The sequence below is a fragment of the Balaenoptera acutorostrata genome, chromosome 5 (assembly GCF_949987535.1).
Source record: "Balaenoptera acutorostrata chromosome 5, mBalAcu1.1, whole genome shotgun sequence".
Classification (NCBI taxonomy): Eukaryota; Metazoa; Chordata; class Mammalia; order Artiodactyla; family Balaenopteridae; genus Balaenoptera; species Balaenoptera acutorostrata.
In genome coordinates, this window is record NC_080068.1 from 48335571 (window position 1) to 48359991 (window position 24421).

At 41.5% G+C, this 24421-nt stretch overlaps 1 protein-coding gene and 1 pseudogene across 7 annotated transcripts in view; one reads left to right on the forward strand and one right to left on the reverse strand.

The window, feature by feature from the left end:
* The window catches only part of FRAS1 (Fraser extracellular matrix complex subunit 1), a 457113-nt gene that overhangs the window by 229045 nt on the left and 203647 nt on the right, over positions 1-24421 (reverse strand). For 6 of the 7 annotated variants that reach the window (XM_057546917.1, XM_057546920.1, XM_057546919.1 and 3 more), the window contains exons 11-14: positions 23704-23739; positions 22117-22264; positions 20535-20678; positions 18888-19022 (exon numbers count right to left, since the gene is read on the reverse strand). In XM_057546917.1, coding sequence (XP_057402900.1) covers positions 18888-19022; positions 20535-20678; positions 22117-22264; positions 23704-23739 — 463 coding nt within the window. Of the gene's footprint in view, positions 1-18887; positions 19023-20534; positions 20679-22116; positions 22265-23703; positions 23740-24421 lie in introns of those variants that run through there. The other variant, XM_057546922.1, reaches the window with a different exon arrangement.
* Positions 2473-3722, forward strand: LOC103018876 (LIM/homeobox protein Lhx2-like; annotated as a pseudogene).

The window sequence follows — 24421 nt, forward strand, 5'->3', positions numbered from 1 at the left end:
CAGCAGAAGGGATTTTTATTTCAACACAGGACTATGCTGAGCTGTCACTTCTTTTCTTTCTTTTTTTTTTTTTTTTGAGCTGTCATTTCTTATAATGACATACTCCCACTGTGTTTTGCAATTGATTTCTAATTTCTAACACTGAACATATGCTACCGCAGATAATCTCTTCTTGCAGGCTTATTTTACATGGGGCTTTTATTACATTTGGGTTATTACGAAAAATAAAAGGTCAGTCCCTGACTTTTCACCATAATTTCTCTTAGTGATACATTTCAGCTCACCCAGGGTTCGAAGTGTATATTGTGAAAATTGCGGCAATAAGTTAAAACAGAGGACAAATAAGATAAAGCCATTGTCTTATCTCACATGCAGTAGATAATTTATTTAGGAAAGCCCCTGATTTTTCTGGAGCATGACAAGACATGCGTTGGCTTGCTGAGCAATTCACTTCAAAATGAAAAGGAATGAATTACTCTTCTTTTGGCAACTCTATATTGAAATCCTACTCTAAAAATAACAAACTTCTTTTCATACTTGATAATTTTGAAATAGAAGATTGCTATAAAAAAATTTAACCTGTGCTACTCGAAGAATAAAATGCAGCCCTTTTCCAAGGAAGTGTTAAAAGCACTTCCTATGAACCACTTCTTATTTTCCAGGAAGCCTTCCCAGATCCCAGGCAATAGACACAGATTCTCATGGGCTTAGCCTTCAGTTCAAACTGAAGGAGCCTCGGATCCTTGCCTTTTCCATGGTCTTTTGGAATAAGTTTCCCTTCCATTACCAGGGAATTGGCACACTTGATCATCAGGCCCTTTTAGTCATCAGTGAGGCTGTAGTTCAGATTTCCAAACTGCCAAGTTTTCACTCTCAACTACACAAAGCAGCCCAAACTCCAGACACAAGCAAGCACATCATACACAAGGCAAATTCCGTCATTATCCATGTCGTGGCAACTGCTATCATTCATATCTCACAAATGACTAGGAAGGACTTGCCAAGTTTTAAAGTATTATCAGGAGACAGTGAGTAAACTTCTAACAAGAAGTTCTTGTTGGATGAAAAAAATATCTATTTAAACTCAACTTCACTGTTCCTTGCTTTCCTAATCTGTAAAGTGGGAATAATAATATTTGTTGTACTTAACTCATGGGGATATGGCGAGATGACATATTTGAGAAAGCAGAGAATCTTGTATGTGATCGTATGAGTGGCACACCCTGTGAGGCCTAACAAATCTTGTTTCAGGTGGCATCAAAGGCAAAGCAATTATTTAGGGAGCAAATTAAAATGTAACGCAAGACAGAAGGGGTAAGGATGAAAAAGACTGTGGGAAAGGAAGGTTCACTTAGAAAGGTTGTGAAGGGAAGTAACAGAATCAGCAGGGATTCTTCCAGCAGTTACATAAAGGGGCTCCAGCCTTTCCCAGAGGCCTCATACCCTAGAGCTCTTTCCTTGTAATTGCTACAAAACATCAACAAAAGCCCTTTGGAAAGTGACTGAGAATAGCTCTGTGAAGCACAAGGCCAAGCCGAGATGCTGGGCAGACTATGTTCCCTTCCCTTCATAACAGCCACACCTGAGACCAAGGCTACTAGCCTAAGAAGCACAGATGCCAGACAAATCTAAAAGTGAAGTGCATCTGAGTCATCATCGTTTTTGATCCTTTTACTCCCATCTGTTTCTGTCCCCTACCAGGCTGGTCTCTGCCGTCAACCTTCCTCCCTGTGCCAACAGAAGCTTTTACACCTGACATTGGAATGCCTGGTCTCTACATGTTCTGAAAACCGGTATGTACTTGAGGGAGTTCATAATAGAAAAATAAAAACACATGAAAAACCCACGGAGCAACTAAGCCCATGTGCCACAACTACTGAGCCTGCGCTCTAAAGCCCACGAGCCACAAATACTGAGCCCCTGTGCCACAACTACTGAAGCCCGCGTGCCTAGAGCCCGTGCTCTGCAACAAGAGAAGCCACCGCAGTGAGAAGCCCATGCACCGCAACAAAGAGTAGCCCCCGCTCGCCACAACTAGAGAAAGCCCGCGTGCAGCAACAAAGACCCAACGCAGCCAAAAATAAAAATAAACTTATAAAAAACAACAACACATGAAAAACATCTTCAGCCTCATGAATAGGCGGAGATATGCAAATTACACAGGAGAACAGCAACTAGATTCAATGGACTGGATGTACATATAGCAACATGTATGCATCTTAATAACAGTGCTTAGTGAAGGAAACAAAGGAAAAGAATGGTTCATCCTTTGTAACAAACGTACCACTCTGGTGTAGGATGTTGATAATGGGGGAGGCTGAGCATGTGTTGGGGCAGGGAGTATATGGGAAATCTCTGCACTTTCCTTTTAATTTTGCTGTGAACCTAAAATGGCTCTAAAATTTTTTTAAGTCTTTAAAATTAAAAAAAAAGAGGCGGAGGAGCCGTGCCCCCGGCCCCGCCGGTCCCCCCGCGATACTGTTCCACAGTCGGTCGGGCCCCGAGGTGCATGGGGTCATCGAAGAGATGGACCGCAGGGCCAAGAGCGAGGCTCCCGCCATCAGCTCCGCCATCAACCACGGCGACACGGAGACGACCATGCCGTCCATCAGCAGTGACCGCGCTGCGCTCTGCACCGGCTGCAGGGTTAAGATCTCCGACCGCTACTACCTGCTGGCGGTGAACACGCAGTGGCACGTGCGCTGCCTCAAGCGCTCCGAGTGCAAGCTCAACCTGGAGTCGGAGCTCACCTCTTTCAGCAAGGATGGAAGCATCTACTGCAAGGAAGATTACTACAGGCGGTTCTCCGTGCAGCGCTGCGCCCGCTGCCACCTAGGCATCTCGGCCTCGGAGATGGTGATGCGAGCTTGGACTTGGTTTATCACCTCAACTGCTTCATGTGCACTACGTGTAACAAGATGCTGACCACGGGGGACCACTTCCGCATGAAGGACAGACTGGTCTACCGCCGCTTGCACTTCGAGGCGCTGCTGCAGGGTGAGTGCCCCGCGCACTTCAACCACGCCGACGTGGCCAAGAGCGCAGGGTTGGGTGCAGCAAGGGCCAACCCTCTGGGTCTTCCCTACTACAATAGCGTAGGCACGGTGCAGAAGGGGCGGCCGAGGAAGGGCAAGAGCCTCGGGCCCGGGGCGGACCTGGCGACCTACAACGCTGCACTGAGCTGGAACAGGAACGATGTGGAGCTCCTGGACCGCGACCAGCGGTACCTGAGCAGCCGGAAGACCAAGTGCATGCGCAGCTCCTTCAAGCACCACCAGCTTCGGACCGTGAAGTCTTTGCCATTAACCACAACCCCGACACCAAGGACTTGAAGCAGCTCATGCAAAAGACAGGCCTCACCAAGCGGGTCCTCCAGGTCTCATCTCAGAACGCCCAGGCCAAGTTCAGGCGCAACCTCGTATGGCGGGAAAACACGGGCGTGGACAAGTCGACAGAGGCGGCGCTGCAGACGGGGACGCCATAGGGGCCGGCCTCGGAGCTGTCCAAGGCCTCGCTCAGCCACCCTAGGACGCCCACCACCCTCACAGACCTGACCAGCCCCACAGACCGTGACGTCCGTCTGAACTTCTGGGCCTGGCAACCTGGAGGATCACGAACCTCACAGCCCCTCGCAAACGACTCTTAACCAACCTTTTCTAATGAGTCTCCGCCCCTCGCCCCCACCCCACAATTGCTTTAAAAAAGAAATTATCTTTAGTTGAATTCCAAGTGTATTTTATTATTTTTTTACACGCATAAAATAAAGCATTTATTTGATTATGGATTACAGCTTGCCAAGGTTCGGAGTCAATTACAAAAAAAAAAAAAAAAATCCAAACTGAAAAAAATAAAAACAACAGAGCTTTGGAGAAATAATATAACGTAACCTACTTACTTAAAAATACAAACACAAATAAAAAAGTCCACCAAATTTTTTAAATCGTTACATTTTTGTTTGCTTTAGTTGATATAATTCCAAAAAGAAAAAATAGGTAATGTAAGCCCAGTTAATATACATGTTATCTTTCAGGAATCGTCTAAAGAAAGATTTGTGGCAAAGATAATCACTAACCGTTGACTTTACTGGAAAAGCTAATTTTGAAGTAGGTCAGGAATTCCTTCAAAGCAGTAGATACACTTAAAAACATCCAACCCGTCAACTGCAAATCGAGTAACAGTGTTGATCCTGCAAAATTTTTTCACTGTCACTCTGAAGTGAACTAAGAAGAACCAGGAAAAGAGTCAGTGCTGGGAAAACTATAAATTGCTTTCAGGACTTATATTTTCCCATCCTTCTAAAAGTAGCATTTAATAAAACAAGCTGGTTCTTACTACAATTCAATCATTATGGAAGAGATAATACCAAACCCAATTTGCTATTATTTCTTTACTGAGTTTTAAGCACCTTTCAACCTTAGAACCAGAGTCTTGTTATCAAAAAAGGTACTTACCCATAAGCCCGATAAGTATTATGAATTTTTTAAATTTTTGTCTTTTTTTTTAACTTTTTTCTTTTTATTATTGTTTGGCCCAAGCAACTGGATGATGGTGCCGATTATTTATTTATTCATTTATTATTGAATTTTACTTATTTTTTTTATACAGCAGGTTCTTATTAGTTATCCATTTTATACATATTAGTGTATACATGTCAATCCCAATCTCCCAATTCATCCCAGCCCCACCACCACCACCACCACCACCCGCCCCCCGCCACTTTCCCCCCTTGGTGTCCATACGTTTGTTCTCTATATCTGTGTCTCTAGTTCTGCCCTGCAAACTGGTTCATCTGTACCATTTTTCTAGGTTCCACATATATGCATTAATATACGATATTTGTTTTTCTCTTTCTGACTTACTTCACTCTATATGACAGTCTCTAGATCCATCCACGTCTCTACAAATGACCCAATTTCGTTCCTTTTTATGGTTGAGTAATAGTCCATTGTATATATGTACCACATCTTCTTTATCCATTCGTCTGTCAGTAGGCATTTAGGCTGTTTCCATGACCTGGCTATTGTAAATAGTGCTGCAATGAACATTGGGATGCATGTGTCTTTTTGAATTATGGTTTACTCTGGGTATATGCCCAGTAGTGGGATTGCTGGGTCATATGGTAATTCTATTTTTAGTTTTTAAAGGAACCTCCATACTGTTCTCCATAGTGGTGTATCAATTTACATTCCCACAAACAGTGCAAGAGGGTTCCCTTTTCTCCACACCCTCTCCAGCATTTATTGTTTGTAGATTTTCTGATGATGCCCATTCTAACTGGTGTGAGGTGATACCTCATTGTAGTTTTGATTTGCATTTCTCTAATAATTAGTGATGTTGAGCAGCTTTTCATGTGCTTCTTGGCCATCTGTATGTCTTCTTTGGAGAAATGTCTATTTAGGTCTTCTGCCCATTTTTGGATTGGGTTGTTTGTTTCTTTAATATTGAGCTGCATGAGCTGTTTATATATTTTGGAGATTAATCCTTTGTCCGTTGATTCATTTGCAAATATTTACTCCCATTCTGAGGGTTGTCTTTTCATCTTGTTTGTAGTTTCCTTTGCTTTGCAAAAGCTTTTAAGTTTCATTAGGTACCATTTGTTTATTTTTGTTTTTATTTCTGTTACTCTAGGAGTTGGATCAAAAAAGATCTTGCTATGATTTATGTCAAAGAGCGTTCTTCCTATGTTTTCCTCTAAGAGTTTTATAGTGTCTGGTCTTACATTTAGGTCTTTAATCCATTTTGAGTTTATTTTTGTGTATGGTGTTAGGGAGTTTTCCAATCTCATTCTTTTACATGTAGCTGTCCAGTTTTCCCAGCACCACTTATTGAAGAGACTGTCTTTTCTGCATTGTATATCCTTGTCTCCTTTGTCATAGATTAGTTGACCATAGGTGCGTGGGTTTATCTCTGGGCTTTCTATCTTGTTCCATTGCTCTGTTTTTTCTGTTTTTGTGCCAGTACCATATTGTCTTGATTACTGTAGCTTTGTAATATAGTATGAAGTAAGGGAGTCTGATTCCTTCAGCTCCGTTTTTTTCCCTCAAACCGCTTTGGCTATTCGGGGTCTTTTGTATCTCCATACAAATTTTAAGACTTTTTGTTCTAGTTCTGTAAAAAATGCCATTGGTAATTTGATAGGGATTGCATTGAATCTGTAGATTGCTTTGGGTAGTATAGTCATTTTCACAATATTGATTCTTCCAATCCAAGAACATGGTATATCTCTCCATCTGTTGGTATTATCTTTAATTTCTTTCATCAGTGTCTTATAGTTTTCTGCATACAGGTCTTTTGTCTCCCTAGGTAGATTTATTCCTAGGTATTTTATTCTTTTTGTTGCAATGGTAAATGGGAGTGTTTCCTTAATTTCTCTTTCAGATTTTTCATCATTAGTGTATAGGAATGCAAGAGATTTCTGTGCATTAATTTTGTATCCTGCAACTTTACCAAATTCATTGATTAGCTCTAGTAGTTTTCTGGTGGCATCCTTAGGATTCTCTATGTATAGTATCATGTCATCTGCAAACAGTGACAGTTTTACTTCTTCTTTTCCAATTTGTATTCCTTTTATTTCTTTTTCTTCTCTGATTGCTGTGACTAGGACTTCCAAAACTATGTTGAATAGTAGTGTGAGAGGGGATATCTTTGTCTTGTTCCTGATCTTAGAGGAAATGCTTTCAGTTTTTCACCATTGAGAATGATGTTTGCTGTGGGTTTGTCATATATGGCCTTTATTATGTTGAGGTAGGTTCCTTCTATGCCCACTTTCTGTAGAGTTTTTATCATAAATCGGTGTCGAATTTTGTCCAAAGCTTTTTCTGCATCTAATGAGATGACCATATGGTTTTTCTTCTTCAGTTTGTTAATATGGTGTATCACATTGATTGATTTGCGTATATTGAAGAATCCTTGAATCCCTGGGATAAATCCCACTTGATCATGGTGTATGATCCTGTTAATGTGTTGTTGGATTCTGTTTGCTAGTATTTTATTGAGGATTTTTGCATCTATATTCATCAGTGATATTGGTCTGTAATTTTCTTTTTTTGTAGTATCTTTGTCTGGTTTTGGTATCAGGTTGATGGTGGCCTCATAGAATGAGTTTGGGAATGTTCCTTCCTCTGCCATTTTTTTGAAGAGTTTGAGAAGGATGGGTGTAAGCTCTTTTGTAAATGTTTGATAGAATTCACCTGTGAAGCTATCTGGTCCTGGACTTCTGTTTGTTGGAAGATTTTTAATCACAGTTTCAAGTTCATTACTTGTGATTGGTCTGTTCATATTTTCTCTTTCTCCCTGGTTCAGTCTTGGAAGGTTACACCTTTCTAAGAATTTGTCCATTTCTTCCAGGATGTACATTTTATTGGCATAGAGTTGCTTATAGTAGTCTCTTAGGATGCTTTGTATATCTGTGGTGTCTGTTGTAACTTCTCCTTTTTCATTTCTGATTTTATTGATTTGAGTCCTCTCCCTCTTTTTCTTGATGAGTCTGGCTAATGGTCTGTCAATTTTGTTTATCTTCTCAAAGAACCAGCTTTTAGTTTTATTGATCTTTGCTATTGTTTTCTTTGTGTCTATTTTATTTATTTCTGTTCTGATCTTTATGATTTATTTCCTTCTACTAACTTCAGGTTTTGTTTGTTCTTCTTTCTCTAGTTCATTTTGGTGTAAGGTTAGATTCTGTTTTTGAGATTTTTCTTGTTCCTTGAGATAGGCTTGTATTGCTATAAACTTCCCTCTTGGAACTGCTTTTGCTGCATCCCATAGGTTTTGGTTGTCGTGTTTTCACTGTAATTTGTCTCTAGGCATTTTTTGATTTCCTCTTTGATTTCTTCAGTGATCTCTTGGTTATTTAGTAACATATTGTTTAGCCTCCATGTGTTTGTGTTTTTTCTGTTTTTTTCCCTGTAATTGATTTGTAATCTCATAGCGCTGTGGTCAGAAAAGATGCTTGATATAATTTCAATTGTCTTAAATTTACTGAGGCTTGATTTGTGACCCAAGATGTGATCTATCCTGGAGAATGTTCCATGCGCACTTGAGAAGAAAGTGTAATCTGCTGTTTTTGGATGGAATGTCCTATAAATATCAATTAAATCTATCTGGTCTACTGTGTCATTTAAAGCTTGTGTTTCCTTATTAATTTTCTGTTTGGATGATCTGTCCTTTGGTGTAAGTGAGGTGTTAAAAGTTCCCCACTATTACTGTGTTACTGTCGATTTCCTTTTTGATAGCTGTTAGCCATTGCCTTATGTATTGAGGTGCTCCTATGTTGGGTGCTTATATACTTATAATTGTTATATCTTTTTCTTGGATTGATCCCTTGATCATTATGTAGTGTCCTTCCTTGTCTCTTGTAACATTCTTTATTTTAAAGTCTATTTTATCTGATATGAGTATGGCTACTCCAGCTTTCCTTTGATTTCCATTTGCATGGAATATCTTTTTCCATCTCCTCACTTTCAGTCTGTATGTGTCCCTAGGTCTGAAGTGGATCTCTTGCAGACAGCATATATATGGGTCTTGTTTTTGTATCCATTCAGTGAGCCTGTGTCTTTTGGTTGGAGCATTTAATCCATTCACGTTTAAGGTAATTATTGATATGTATGTTCCTATTACCATTTTCTTAATTGTTATGGGTTTGTTTTTGTAGGTCCTTTTCTTCTCTTGTTTCCCACTTAGAGAAGTTGCTTTAGCCTTTGTTGTAGAGCTGGTTTGGTGGTGCTGAATTCTCTTAGCTTTTGCTTATCTGTAAAGCTTTTGATTTCTCCATCGAATCTGAATGAGATCCTTGCCAGGTAATCTTGGTTGTAGGTTCTTCCCTTTCATCATTTAAATGTATCGTGCCACTCCCTTCTGGCTTGTAGTGTTTCTGCTGAGAAATCAGCTTTTAACCTTATGGGAGTTCCCTTGTATGTTATTTGTCATTTTTCCCTTGTTGCTTTCAATAATTTTTCTTTGTGTTTAATCTTCATCAGTTTGATTACTATGTGTCTCGGAGTGTTTCTCCTTGGGTTTACCCTGCCTGGGACTCTCTCCACTTCCTGGATTTGGGTGGCTATTTCCTTTCCCATGTAAGGGAATTTTCGACTATAATCTCTTCAAATATTTTTCTCAGGTCCCTTCTCTCTCTCTTCTCCTTCTGGGACCCCTATAATGCGAACGTTGTTGTGTTTAATGTTGTCCCAGAGGTCTCTTAGGCTGTCTTCATTTCTTTTCATTCTTTTTTCTTTATTCTGCCCTGTGGTAGCTATTTCCACTATTGTATCTTCCAGGTCACTTATCCGTTCTTCTGCCTCAGTTATTCTGCGGTTGATTCCTCCTAGTGTATTTTTCATTTCAGTTATTGTAATAGTCATCTCTGTTTGTTTGTTCTTTAATTCTTCTAGGTGTTCGTTCTTTAATTCTTCTAGGTCTTTGTTAAACATTTCTTGCATCATCTTGATCTTTGCCTCCATTCTTTTTCTGAGGTCCTGGGTCATTTTCACTGTCATTATTCTGAATTCTTTTTCTGGAAGGTTGCCTATCTCCACTTCATTTAGTTGTTTTTCTGGGGTTTTATCTTGTTCCTTCATCTGGTACATAGCCCTCTGGCTTTTCATCTTGTCTATCTTTCTGTGAATGTGGTTTTTGTCCCACAGGCTGCAGGATTGTAGTTCTTCTTGCTTCTGCTATCTGCCCTCTGGTGGATGAGGCTATCTAAGAGGCTTGTGCAAGTTTCCTGATGGGAGGGACTGGTGGTGGGTAGAGCTGGCTGTTGCTCTGGTGGGCAGAGCTCAGTAAAACTATAATCCACTTGACTGCTGATGGGTGGGGCTGCGTTCCTTCCCTATTGGTTGTTTGGCCTGAGGCAACCCAACACTGGAGCCTACCTGGGCTCTTTGGTGGGGCTAATGGCTGACTGTGGGAGGGCTTACACCAAGGAGTAATTCCCAGAACTTCTGCTGCCAGTGTTCTTGTCCTCACGGTGAGACAGAGCCACCCCCTGCTTCTGAAGGAGACCCTCCAACACCAGCAGGTAGGCCTGGTTCAGTCTCCTATGGGGTCACTGCTCCTTCCCCTGGGTCCCAATGCACACACTACTTTGTGTGTGCCCTCCAAGAGTGGGGTCTCTGTTTCCCCCACTCCTGTTGAAGTCCTGCAACCAAATCCCACTAGCCTTCAAAATCTGATTCTCTAGGAATTCCTCCTCCCATTTCTGGACCCCCAGGTTGGGAAGCCTGACATGGGGCTCAGAACCTTCACTCCAGTGGGCGGACTTCTGTGGTATAAGTGTTCTCCAGTTTGTGAGTCACCCACCGAGCAGTTATGGGATTTGATTTTATTGTGATTGTGCCCCTCATACTGTCTCATTGCAGCTTCTCCTTCGTCTTTGGATGTGGGCTATCTTTTTTGGTGAGTTCCAGTGTCTTCCCGTCATTGATTGTTCAGCAGTTAGTTGTGATTCCAGTGCTCTCGCAAGAGGTAGTGAGCGCATGTCCTTCTCCTCAGCCATCTTGAACCAATCTCCCCAAGTGTATTTTAAAATGCAGGCTTTGAGCAACTAGCTAACCACATTTTAGGATCTTGCATGGAAACTGAGGAAGAAAATAATTGCGCCCCTGGCTGACACAGCGGTGTGGACTGGAATTACTTGGAAGATCTATCTGCAACACAGCATTTGTGTCACTGTACAGTTTTGTGGACTGAGCGAGGAAAAACAACACATAATTTAAGTTGGCTAGAGCTTCTGTATTTTCTAAGACTGCCACGTGCCTTAGGAATACTGTTTTATCTCCATACTTTGGATGACTTGTTCATTTTTCTCTCCCTCTTTTTCTCTCTGTACATTTATGACCAGAGCAAAAATGTAAAAAAAAAAAAAAAAAAAAAAAAAAAAAACAGTTTGTTACTTTGAATACTCCTAAAAAGAAAAAAGAAAAAGAAAAAAATCAACCCCCTCCAACGGTCACTTTGTTGTTTTAGAATTTTAGGGGGGAAGTCTGTTCAAATATCAGAAGTTGTAAAATCTAACCAGTAATAAAACCACTTATTGCAACTAAAAAAAAAAAAAAAAAGGGAAAAGAACGAAATATCCACCTAGTAATATGTATGAATATTTAAAATACATGCATACAATACAGTAAGAGCACACACATACAACAAATCCACATTAAATTGCATTAGAATAGTTACTTAAGTGGGGAGCTGGGGAGAAAGGAAGTGGGAACAGGTTATGGGGACAAAAGGAGTAGACAGACAGGGAGATAGACTGATAGATAAGGAGGAGAATAGCCTGGTCCAGGCCAATGATGAAAGGGGGCCATGAACGGGTAAGTATGATTAATTCAACTTCCTTCATATAAATCCCCAAAGTAAGTATTAATAAATAAGTAAACAAGATTACATTTTACATCAATCAAATTGAGAAATGCAATGAGTATGGTAATACCTAGTGCTGACAAGGGTAGTAGGAGGTAGGCACCCTCATGTGTTTCTAGCAGGAGTGCAAATTACAGCTTCTTTAAAGGAGAGTAATATGTTAACATGTGTCAAAAGCTTAAATATGTGCCTATATACACTTAGGGCCAGCAATTACATGTCTAAGAATTTACCCTAATCAAACATATTTACCACAATTTCTATTAAAAATGTTTACATCATGGTTATTTATGATCATGGAAAAATGAGGAAGAAATGTCAAACAGAGGATTGGCTAAATGAATTCTTGCACAGCCACAGATGGAAAATTATACAACAGCTTTAAAAAGATGTTGTAGAAGGATAATAAATAACATGGGGAAAACAGGCAATAAAACTATATATGGAGTGTGATTTTACTTTTGAAAAATAAATGCATCTTTATGTGTCTGTGTGCACAACACACACACACACACACACACACTACATAAATTAGGAAGACATTCACCAAAATACCAACAGCCATGATTTGGGAGAGCTCGAGTCAGGGATTTTCACTGATTTTATGCGCCTTGAATTTTACTGACTTTATTAGATGAATTCACTTGGTACTTAGGGGAAAAAATTTCTAAAGGAGAAAAAAAAAAAAAGCATATAGTCCTTTTCCCTAAGGCAGGGGCTGGGTAAATAGCTAGTTAATCTATTAACCACATTTGTGATACAGCTGAATGATTTGCTTGTCTTGGTAACATATTTGAATTTTTAGCGGGGTCTTCTGTAGACAGAGAGCTTGAACCAAAGGAACGACTTCCCAGCTGATGGAGGCTTTGGCAGGTCCACACGGAGAGAGATTTACAAGCAGGCAAGCTTTTCAAAGGTACATAAGTGAGAGGATAAAGGCAGACATTCAGCTCACCAGGAACACTCCTCAGGTTATCCTTTCTGTCTGCTGCCCCTCTACCTATACTCCTAAATCTACAACACAGCATACCCTGAGGGTTTTCAAATGCGGTGACCACCTAGGCTGAGCCTGACAGCCAAACAGAATTCTCAGATTCTACTCATCCACTGTGACCATTGGCAACTCTCAGCTGCCTGGACTCCCTGGGGTTTTCCTCAGCTCGTGTTAATTAAATGGCTATCGATTTTTCCAGTGATACCTTGAGTCTACTTGTCTATAGAAGCTAAAGACTCAAAGGAGGGACCACCAGCCCAAACCAGGCTTTTGATGGGCGAGTTCCCAGACTTCCTGGCCGCACTAGCACAGCCTGCTCAGATCTGGGCAGTGATTAGCATGGAGGTGCTGGGTACTCTGCGGGCAGCATAAAAAGGGAGGGGAGGGCAGAGCAGGGAGGGTGCTGGGTGGGGAATGGGGAAAAGAGAGGAAGAATGTACAAATGTACGCCACACAGTCTAGCTAAAATAACTGAGAACGCTAAGAACTGGGCAGAAAGCCAGAAGACTTGTCACTACTTTGTAATCCATAGCTGAAATATTTGGGGGTTCAGATTTGTCAGGAAGAATGGGATCTGTGTGGAAGATCAACTCCCTTGCACTTGTGGCGGGCTTTCTCAGCTGGTATGTGATACTTCTGTTCTGTCATCTGCCTTTGGCATACGCGGCAAGGGTCCAATGAGCAGCACGAATGCCAAACACAGCCAGTCGCCTGCTAGAGCAGAGGCCCATCAGGCAAAACACCACCAGCTGCTTTTTTCTTCCTCTCTCCATTTATCCTTTTCGAGAATATCCAGAGAGGGAGGGGATTTGGAATACGATTGTCACCTGCTTCACTGGGCCTAGTTTACTCAGGGAACGAACATTCTAGGAGGGCACTCCTGTTGTCCTCCCTTCTGAATGGCTTAAAACACCCCGTGGAGGGCTTCCCTGGTGGCGCAGTGGTTGAGAATCTGCCTGCCAATACAGGGGACACGGGTTCGAGCCCTGGTCTGGGAAGATCCCACATGCCGCGGAGCAACTAAGCCCGTGAGCCACAATTACTGAGCCTGCGCGTCTGGAGCCTGTGCTCCGCAACAAGAGAGGCCGTGATAATGAGAGGCCCGCGCACCGCGATGAAGAGTGGCCCCCGCTTGCCGCAACTGGAGAAAGCCCTCGCACAGAAACGAAGACCCAACACAGCCATAAATAAATAAATAAATAAATAAAATTAAAAAAAAAACACCCCGTGGATACTTCCCAAGTGCCGGTGACAGGTTTTTTTTAAGAAGAATCACTGTTTCAGCACTCATAAGGCACCCAGGTATCTTAGAGAGGAGGTAAGTAAAGACAAGAAAAAGAAGGGTGGGAAAAATAAGATTCTGTAATTTTCCTGAGGCCACAGGTAGCCAGGAACTGCTGACAGGGAGTAAATAATAGAAGCTAAATGGAAATCGGGTCACCAGGAAGCCAGAGTCTAGGCATGCCTGTACAATCCTATGCTTTCTCCTCTGTGCAGTGGTTTAAGTCACACTTTTTTCAATCAAAAGTTGTTCCAGAGGGCCTTATATGTGCTCAACACTGTGGGGAATTCAGAAGGATAAGACCTGTCCCTGCCTCAGTAATCAGTCACTTTCTATAATAGACCTTTTAAACTGTTTTTACAGCACTGAAGGTAATGAATTCATATAATGGTAACTATTTGAAATGATCTTATTTATTTGCTTATTTACTGACACTCTTCCCCCATTGAGAACGTTAAGTTCCTGAACCACAGGGCAGTTTTCTGTCAGTTCACTGCAGTATCCCAGCGCCTGGGACGCGGAAGAGCCTCAACAAATATTCGTCGCATGAACAGAATGAAGGAGATGGGAATATCACTTGAAGCAATAAGTCCCCTTTACAAGACACTCAGCAATTAAGTGAGACACCATAATTGCTGTCGAATACCAGAGGTTTGAACACGCGTAAGATTTAAAGGGCAAAACAAAATGGGCAAAGGCAGACTCGTAGGCTGTGCTGGGCCCCCAGACTGAATATGTGATCTGGCAGTGAAATTGGGACTGACCCTCCAGCTCTGGGGGATGTTGGAGGGGCCATGGAAGAAACCAGCTTGACAGTGGCTATCCCAACAGAACAAGGAGGGCTCCTGTTTCCTTGAGGCTTGCAGAACATCAGTTTCATAAATGCCTTTGCCAAGAGGTTCTTCCTGGGCACGGTCAGGCTGGGCTCAGCCACAAGCAGAATACAATGCTGAGACCCAGCAAGCACTGCTTTGGGCCTGGCTGCGAGGGGTCAGCGCTTCACGTCCACAAATGGTTGGGCTGCTCCAGTCAAACAAAATTCCAACAAATAATTATCTTTAGAAATTCTTCTGTTCAAACTACAGCTTTTAAGTCTCAGCCAGGTCAGCATCCTATATGTAAAATTTACAGGTTTTCTTATCATAAGTTTTCCTTCTAAATGTACCTTAATGTTGGCTAAGAAACAAATCATTCCAGATTCTCATCATTTAATCGAAGCATTTAAAGAAAATAAAATGATCTCAACTTGTGATGAATACCGTAAACCGTTCTCTGTATTATATTTACTTCTCCATAATATATAAAAGTTGTTTAAAATCAGACACAAATGGCACAAAACCCTTTGTTTACTAATGCAAGCTATTTGATTTTCATTTGCATAAATTGAAAAATAAAGGTACAGATTTGATAATGACAATAGCTGCCTTTTATTGTCCACATACTATGTGTCAGTCATAATATATTTACATTTTCAAACATCTTTTCTAACCTTCATATTAATGGCTTAAAGTAGATAATATTATCCCCATTTTAGAGTGGTGGAAACTGAGGCTCAAAGTGGTTAAATGACTTGCCCAAAGCCATACAGCAGTAAGTGGTAGAGTTGAGGTTCAACTCACACAAACCTAAAAAATGTTGAGTTGCTTGATTCTTTAAGTTTCAAAATCTAAGACCACACAGCAATCAGATATAGAATAAGCTGCAGAGGTTTTTATGTTTGTATTTTTATTTTTTCACATCTCTGTAAGCAGCAGCTAACCCTGCCTTGATTACCAGCTCACTACAGGCAAACATGGACTCTTCTCTTCATATTCTCAGGACCTCGAGCAATGGTCAATAGAGAATGAATGGAGGAGTGGGGGACAGGGAACAGGAAAGGACGGTGGGAAGCAAAAATCCAAGTCTCCTAACATGCAGGGAGGGCTTACAGGTGCCAGGCGCCATCCTAAACGACATGTGTGAATTCACTCATTCAATCTGCACAACAACGCTATACGGCAGATATCACTGTCCCTGCTTCAGCCGTAGGCAATTGAAGCACAAAGTTAAAGAATAGGCTGTTTGAAGTGACAGAGCCAAGACTGGCATCCAGGTGGTTTGGCTCTCGAGCCTACGGTCTCGAGCGCTGTATCACCCTCCCGCCCATCTCTGGGTCTGCAGTATGAAGGCAGCACCTGCCATGGGTACACACAGCTCCATCCTCAAACTTTTGCGAATACTGGAAGTTTTAAGTAGACAAAGCAAACACTGACACACATATAAAAATTGGCTAAATTCTGCTCTTTCTCAACTCAAGGTCTACAGTCTTGAGCTACTCATTTTAAACTAATCTTGCACGGTGTGTGTTAGTTTGGTTGTTTTAACTTTTCTTCTTATGGGCTTTTATATCTATGATTTGTGTGTACAGTTCAGTAGTCCCACCAGAGTAAAACAGAGGTTGATTGAAAAGAGGGGCAAGACAGGCAAGGAAGAATGTTCTCAGGATGGGCGAGCTCAGTCTGGATCTAGATTTAGATTTAATACCAAGGTTTCTAAGAAGAGGTAATGAAACCACCACTCTGGTAGAGAGCATACAGTAAGTCCAGGACAAGTGGTACCTAAGAGCCATGGGGGAAGGGTGCAAGGTCACGTGGTGTTGGGGGGTGGGACAAAGAACATCCATACATGGGTCAAGTTTGACCATCAGGTTGGGGTTAAGAGATGGGCTGTTAATTCCTAGAAAAGGGTCACCACAGGACAGGTGGCAGGAACCAAAGGAGAACCCCAGTCCTAGGACCTAGCGTCCATGGGGTCAAGAAGGAATGCTGGACCAGATCCAGGTGGTGGCAGAAGAAGCCTAGGGGTTAAGGCAGAAGCCTGAGAGCCAGGCCTACAAGTGAGTTCTAGGCATTAAGAGGGTGACTGCGCCTTGGCCCTCCCTGCTGTAGGGAAGAGGCAACTTACACATTGCCTGTCTCCGATTTAGACTGGTATAAAAACTGGTTGGTGCTGATCCTTCAGGGAAAGTGATCAAAGCGTCAAACTCTCAAGTTGGGGAAGGCAGAGGAAATGAAGCAGTGACTGGTATGGGACACAAAATGTGATCTATATTTACAGTGCTATTCAGTTGAATCAAGCACAAGATTATAACAATAATATTAATATATGCACACATGTGTACACGTTTGTAAGCATATGTGTATGTGTGTGTATACACCACAAAACTCAAGGGAAGCGTGGCAGTGAAAAAGGCCCCTAAGGATGCAGTTCTCTGGCAGGACTCAGGGCCTCCTTTCACCCCTCCCTGGTTTACCTGCTCCTACCCTTTCATTGAAGAATCACTGTGTCTACGTGCCAATTGGCTCTGCCCCAAATTTCTCACTCTGCCTTATATTCAACATGGCGAGCATGAATATTAATCAGGTAATTTCTGGAAATGAGTTTCCTCAGCACAGTGTTCACTTTCTTTTCGGTTTTGATGGGTCAATAAAGTGCCAATTGATGCCAGCCAGAACATAAATGACACTGCCAGGAGGAATCAGTTCAGAAAAACCTGTTGTTACCATAAAATGGCAGGCTCGTTTTGAAAAGTTTAGCACTTTCTGGAAGAGCGCTGGTTGACTGACCGATTTCTAAGGTCAATGGTGAAAAGTCACCAAAAATGGTGCAAGCACAAATATTTCAAATAATTCCGACAACGAGAAAGCTTATTTATAAGGAAAGATTATTTGTGCAATCTCAGCGTCGAAACAGTATATGGAAATTGATCACAAGTTTATCTTTAATTTTTAAGATCATTCTCCTTCTCCTCTTCTCTCTCTCCCCTTGCTCTCTTTTTCCTTCTCATTTTATGTATAAAAATGCAACCAGGCTGAACTAAAGCAAATTGGTTTAATTCCCTGGAGGGAGCATGAACAAATTTTCCCAGCAACTTTCTACTAAGGCATTTGTGTATGGGTATGTGAATGGAATGTGGAAGCAGTCAGCTACGTAAACCAGTAATCAAATGAAACATAACCCGTTTCAAAGTGCCCTGAAACAGCATTAACATCACCAGTTAAAACACTGGGCTTGGGAGAAAGAAAAGTGGCCAAAAAAGAAAAAAAAGTAAACATGTAGGTGGGACATGTGGTAGGGGTGGAGGTGGTACGGAGGGAAGAATAAAATCCACAGGGAATTAATTCTCTTTCAAAAGCAAATCTGTCGCAGGAGTGCTAGCAGGAGGTCTCTTTGATGGGATAGAAGAAAGGAGTAGGGCTTCCCTGGTGGCACAGTGGTTGAGAATCTGCCTGCCAATGCAGGGGACACAGGTTCGAGCCCTGGTCTGGGAAGATCCCACATGCCGCGGAGCAACTAGGCCCGTGAGCCACAACTACTGAGCCTGCGCGTCTGGAGCCTGTGCTCCGCAACAAGAGAGGCCGCGACAGTGAGAGGCCTGCGCACCGCGATGAAGAGTAGCCCCCGCTTGCCCCAACTAGAGAAAGCCCTCGCACAGAAACGAAGACCCAACACAGCCAAAAAATAAATAAATAAATTTAAAAAAAAAAGAAAGGAGTAAAGAATACATTCAATAATTTCATCAAATTGAAATTTCAGCAGTTTACCTAAATTGCCAAACCATTAGACACTTATAAAAGTGTATGCACCCACTTTAAGCCCCTTCTAAAATAACAGGTAAACAGAACATGATTGTAATAAACATTAAGGGTTCTTTTCTCTTTTATGGCTGAGACTTCTGTTGAAACACTGGTCCTTCAGGATCACCAAGGGGTAGGACATTCTTTCATTCCTCAAACAGTTGCTCAACAAACGCTGCACAAATCTGAACTCTTTGTGCAGCCCTTGACGTTGGGGATACAGAAATACAGAAGAATTCTTACAGATCTCAAAGAGATCTATAATGTGACTGGCCCCAGGCCCCGCTCTCCTCACATCCGCATGGCATGCACAGTACCAGTGTTTCCTCTAAGGATGGTTTCCACAGTCCCGTGGACTCTGCCTATGACCACGACCTGGAGTGGAGACGGCCAGCAGCCTCCTCCACAGAGGACCTTCACCTGACCTTGGAGCTCATTCGGCCTGCACACCTGATGAATACCATGCACTTGTTCCCTTTCACCACTTTCCCTCCAAATGATTTTTCTAAAAATCTAACCAAGGACATGCAAGAAAGGAGCCTACAGTTGCTTACAGCTCTGGGTGGCCCCAGATGGCTTGGGGGCAGGGGATGGCTTTCTCAGTGGCCCGGCTGACCGTGGCCCAGTCAGTGATTACCTGCACAGGAGTGGCGGTCTTGGTAGAAGCCGTTCCCACAGGCAGACACGCACTGGCCATGCTGCATCAGCAGGGGGGGCCGGCAGGACGAGCACTCTAGCCCACTGGTGCACACGGAACACTGACGCTGGCAGGCTGACTCGGACAAGGTTGGGAGGAAGAGGAAGGGAATCTCTGATTAGTTCAAGGGCACCACCCCAGTGCCAATTCCTACACAGCCCAATTCTGAGGCTCTGGAGACACAGAGAACAAAACAGGCAGGAAAATAACTCTAGAGCCTTCATTTATGTAGCACATACTTCATGCCAGGCACTGTGCAAAGTGCTTTACATATATGAATACATTTAATCTTCACAACAAGTCTACGAGGTAGAGAGTATTAATCCCAATGTTAATACTCATAGAGGTTAAGTAACCTGCTCGAGGTCAAGGTCACATGAAGCTGGCATTGGAAGCCAGGCAGTTAGGCTCAGGGGTCTATGCTCTTTTCTCCTTATCCAGTTGCCGCCAATATCTTTCTCACTCAACCATTTTACAAGAATATCCCTTATGACAGAGATATAAATAACTTCCCAAAAGGCTGAATATTATGAATCAGGAGAAAGAGTAGGGAGGAGTGAATAAATACAAAAATAATAAAAGTGGTTGATTTTTATTGAGGCCTGACTACATCCTAGACACTATTCTAGGCACTTTACATGTACTGACACGTGTAATCCTCACAAAACCCTCCTGAGGAAGGTACCGGTATTACCCCACTTTATAGGCAAGAATACTGAGGCACAGAGAGGTTATACTCACAGCCAGGATATGAACCTACACACTCTTAAATGGATAATTAACCCCACGAGTCAGAGATAGGAGAAAAAGTAACTATGATTTGGCCTCAACCAAGCCAAATTCTCCCAGGTAAGAGCTCCCTCCCAGATGTACTATAAGAATTCTGATTGCACATGAACCCATTCTGGATCCTCTGGTAACCCACAAGAGATAAGCTCTGTTACCAACTATCTGTGTGATATTAAGCAAGCCAGCTAATTCTCTGGCCCACAGATTTCCCACCTGCAAAATGAGAAAGTTCTCATAAGTGATCTCGAAGGTTCATGTCAACTCTAAAGTTCTATCTTGGGTTATAGGAGGGTTTTTTTTTTTTAAGATTTTTTGATGTGAACCATTTTTAAAGTCTTTATTGAATTTGTTACAATATTGCTTCTGTTTTATGATTTGGTTTTTTGGCTGCGAGGCATGTGGGATCCTAGCTCCCCGACCAGGGATCGAACCCGCACCCCCTGCACTGGAAGGTGAAGTCTTAACCACCGGACCACCAGGGAAGTCCCTATATGAGGGTTTTAATAACTGACACCGAGCATCCCAATGACTATCCTTGAAAGTTTTCAAAAGTGAAAAATCCAGCCATGACTACCTAGTAAGCATCTGACTGCCCCATCATCTACCTCCCTGGTAAGCCTGGAAACACCCATCAAACGTTAGAAGAAAGAGACTTGCAAGTAGAGAGGTCAAGTAGCCTACGGATGACATTACTCCCTTCTAATGGTTTTTGGAAATTGTTCATTCCCTGCGCCATGACCCCATCCTGGACACTAGTGAGCCTCAGTCCCCCTCTGGGCTGTCTGCCTGGAGCCGTACCTAAACAGAGACCACCGGCTTGGTAAAATCCCAGACCACAGCTGTGCACACACCGTCCGTTCCGCAGCATCTTGGTGGGGTCCTGACAGAGGTCACAGTGGTCTGGCGACTGAGAGCAGGTCAAGCAGTCTGGGTGGCAATGAACTACAATCAAGGCCAAAGGAGAGGAGAACTCAGTAAAGACCATGTGATTTTTCTTACGCCCTTCTAACAAAGGATCTATGGGGTATATGGACCTGTATAGAACACGGAGAACAGAAAACTCTGGTCCCTATGAAAAAGGACCCCAAATAGCAAAACTGATTTCAATGCAAGATTTCAAGGAATTGCTCCTTGTCTGAAATACCATCACTGTCTCCTGTATCCTTAAAGTGAAGATGCTAAAAACCTTACCCAACTAGCCCTATTGAATGCTTCTACCTCCTAGAATACCTCTAGAAATAGGAATGACTAGCGCCATAATATTGAATAGATGATTTAAGCAGATTCAATAATTTATAATTTCTTAAACATTCTTATTAAACTTTGATGTGCATAAAAGGTTAGGGCGTAAAACCTACACTGCTTAAAAATAGATATTATTTTCTTAAAAAAATACAGTCAGTTTTCTTCTTTTTCTCCAAGATTTCAAAACTCATTCCCAGTAATTGGGATCATCACTGAACTTAGTGGTAATTGTCAGCAAAGGACGTTTTCAGTTTTCGAAGTTGTCAAGGACCTAATTTTCAAGGTATGGGACACTCTAATATGCTAAATATTTGTTTTGAAAAGCCCAGAGAGCCACTTTAGTGAAGGTAACATAATTAAACCCTAAAGTTGCTATTCTTTTCCCATGGTAAACTCTTCACAGAAACACTGATTAGCCAGAATACATTGAATACAACAAGTGCAACTGCCTATATGAAAAACTGCAACCCATGGATGAAAACAATTAATTATGAAATATGAATAGAAGGAAATGCCACTTCTCCAAGAGAGACTGAGCTTACAGGCAAATTACTGCTCAGCCAGAGCAACTTTAGTGCTTGCCAACAATTATTAACTGGAACTAATTCAACCCCAGGTGATTTGAAGGCAGAGTTGCAGAACAAGTAGATAAAATTTTCTTTTGGAAGAAATTAATGAGTCTTTAAACTTCAAAAACCCATCTGAGAACTCCAAAAGCCATCTGTTTAACAGTTCACCTTAAAGAAATGAACGTCCATAACAAACTTTCAGCAATTTTTCTTCTATCTTCAACAATGGAACAGTCCTAACGCATATATTTGCTTTTACAAGTTGTCAAATATTATGTTATTTGATGTTCACAATAATTTTGCAAGGTAGATAAGGCTGTTTTATCAACAAGAAAATTAAGATTCAGAGAGGACCAATGACTTGTGCAAGGTCACATACTCATAATCAGTAGAGTTTGGCAAATACATGGACAAAGCATCATTTGTTAGAAAAATTAAGAATAAACAAACAAACCAATCCAGTGGGTGACTAAAGAAAATGAAGCAAGGGGTGGGAGGAGAGGAGATCTCTCTGAATTTCTGGCAGTAAAAACATCTCAGCAGAAATAAACTGGACATGGACCCACCTGATGTGCAATCCGGACAGCACTGTCCCTTCACCACCTGAGCTAGTGTGGCTACCGGACACGGAGGACAAGAGGGCTCGTAGCACGTTACCTGAGCCCCCCGACACTCACACAGCTTGCAAGGGCCATCCTGCCACTTCTCCCCCTCCTGCAGGAAACGGTAAAGAATGACGTTGTTACCACAGTGCAGAGATTCAGAAGACAGTTTGCTGGCGGAGAACGTATAATTTCCATAAGAGACAAGGTGAAGGCTCCTTGTCAAACCTAACTCAAAGCTAACTCTGAAATAGGACAGTGGTAGAAGAGTTCTAAATTTAAAAGGATAGTATCTCTCCTTCTTTGTTTATCATTGGTTTATTTTAATGTAGAACCCAGGCAGAAAGATAAAGTGCGAAAGCATTCTGGAGCTTCCAGAATAAGCAAGAAGCATATAACGCTTGTTTCTCAACCTATCTCAGCAAAAAAACAACAGCAACAACAACAAAAAAAACACACAAAAGGGGATGACTATGTACCTAGTGATTAGCAGGTACATTAAATACAGTCTTTATAATAACAGTAGGAATCTGTTTAAAACCCTGAATTTCCTTATCGTTATTACAGTAAGAGTAACAGTAGGGTCATTGTATTTTTTAAATGACAGCTCTTGCGTGCCCACTTTTAGTGGGCTGTGGATGTGACATAGGCTTTCTCACACTGAATATTCTTTTCAGCCAAGCAAACAATGGTAATAAACATTAGTACTTTGACAGAGAGTCCAAAGTGAATTATAAAGAGCAATTCCTTTTTGCTCGCTGTCCTATTCACCCTGGAGATAGAAAGGAGAAAAGGTTCCTACAAGAATGTTTAGGGAGATGAAAGAGGTAAAACAAAAGAGAATCAAAGAGCATACTTGAAAATAAAGCTCTGATAAAATGTTTATTAAGCCAGCTGATGTTAAGCATTCCAAACAATTCATGTGACAGTATGTAGCAACAGTGAATGACAGTGTTAGAAGAATGAGGAATATTATCTTGAGAAGGTAGAATTGCTTTTCTTCCATTTCAAGGCAGACTGGGTTCCTGGCCCCCTTATTCTATAACCTCAAAAACTGTAAGCTTGCTCATGTGAACAAACACGCTTGCACTTTCCCTTAAAAAGAAATCATACAACGTTGTCCTGCAAACAACTTAGAGAGAATGAACACTCAGTAGTGCCTGGGGAACAAACACATCCCAGACCCAAAAAGCTCTCTTTTCAATGCTTTGCAGTACATGAAATTGTGTTGATGGGTAAACTGAGTTTTCCAGGCCAGAAAAAATGAGGAGAAAATCATCACAAGAAAGGGAAAGGACCTGTGTAGGAGCTTGTAGTTGGAGAAGTGTTAATTATCATTTGTGGGGCAAAAAAATAAGCTAAAGAAAGGAAGATAAGTTCAATAAATCCAAATCTTGGTTATCATTACAATTCTTAATCCCAGACCACATTGTCATCAAATACGCCTGTTAAAAATACTAAGGCACTAAGTTTCCCCAGGACAATTTATGCAAATAATTGCTTAAAATGATTCTATACGTGTCTATGTACAAGCTAAAAATCTATACTTACTGGAATATGTTTAACTTTACTCGTATTTGAGGACATCTAGGAACAGAGAGAAACAGAAACATATTTATTATTATACCACTAAAAACACCACTAGGCTGATCTTCTCATTTTTTCATTAGGAAATATCCATTCTTCCCCAAGTAACAAGCAACTTCATTCACTGGTTATGAGTAGAAATAAAATCTATCTATATCAAAAACAAGAAAAGCATGCCAATATGAGGTGAAGACAACATGCCTAGGGAGTATTTTTGAATTCTTATTCTCACGTTGTGCTGGGGTATTTGGCTTCAATTCCCCTCAATACGAAGGGCTTTGCAGTCAAGAGATCTAAGCTTATAAGAGCAAATTCTTGAAACTTATATGGTACTGGAGCATCATGGGGATTTGTGCTTATTGAAAACAACTTGCTTTTGTTTAATTCCATTGGGCTTAATTTACCTCCAAAAATGGACAGGGAAATTAATACTGTGATTGAGAGAGAAAACTTGAATTCAATATTTACAGAATTTAATCTCCTAAATTCTTAGGAAACAAGGATGACTAAATGATGAAATATCAATATGAAACAAACAATGCCAACAGCATGATAATAAGCATAATAATGATCACATTTTTAAGCTTTCTTATATGCCAGATATTGTTCTAAGTTTATACATATCATCTCAATAGAGCAATGAGGTAAGTACTATTTTTATCTCTATAACTGAGGATTAAGT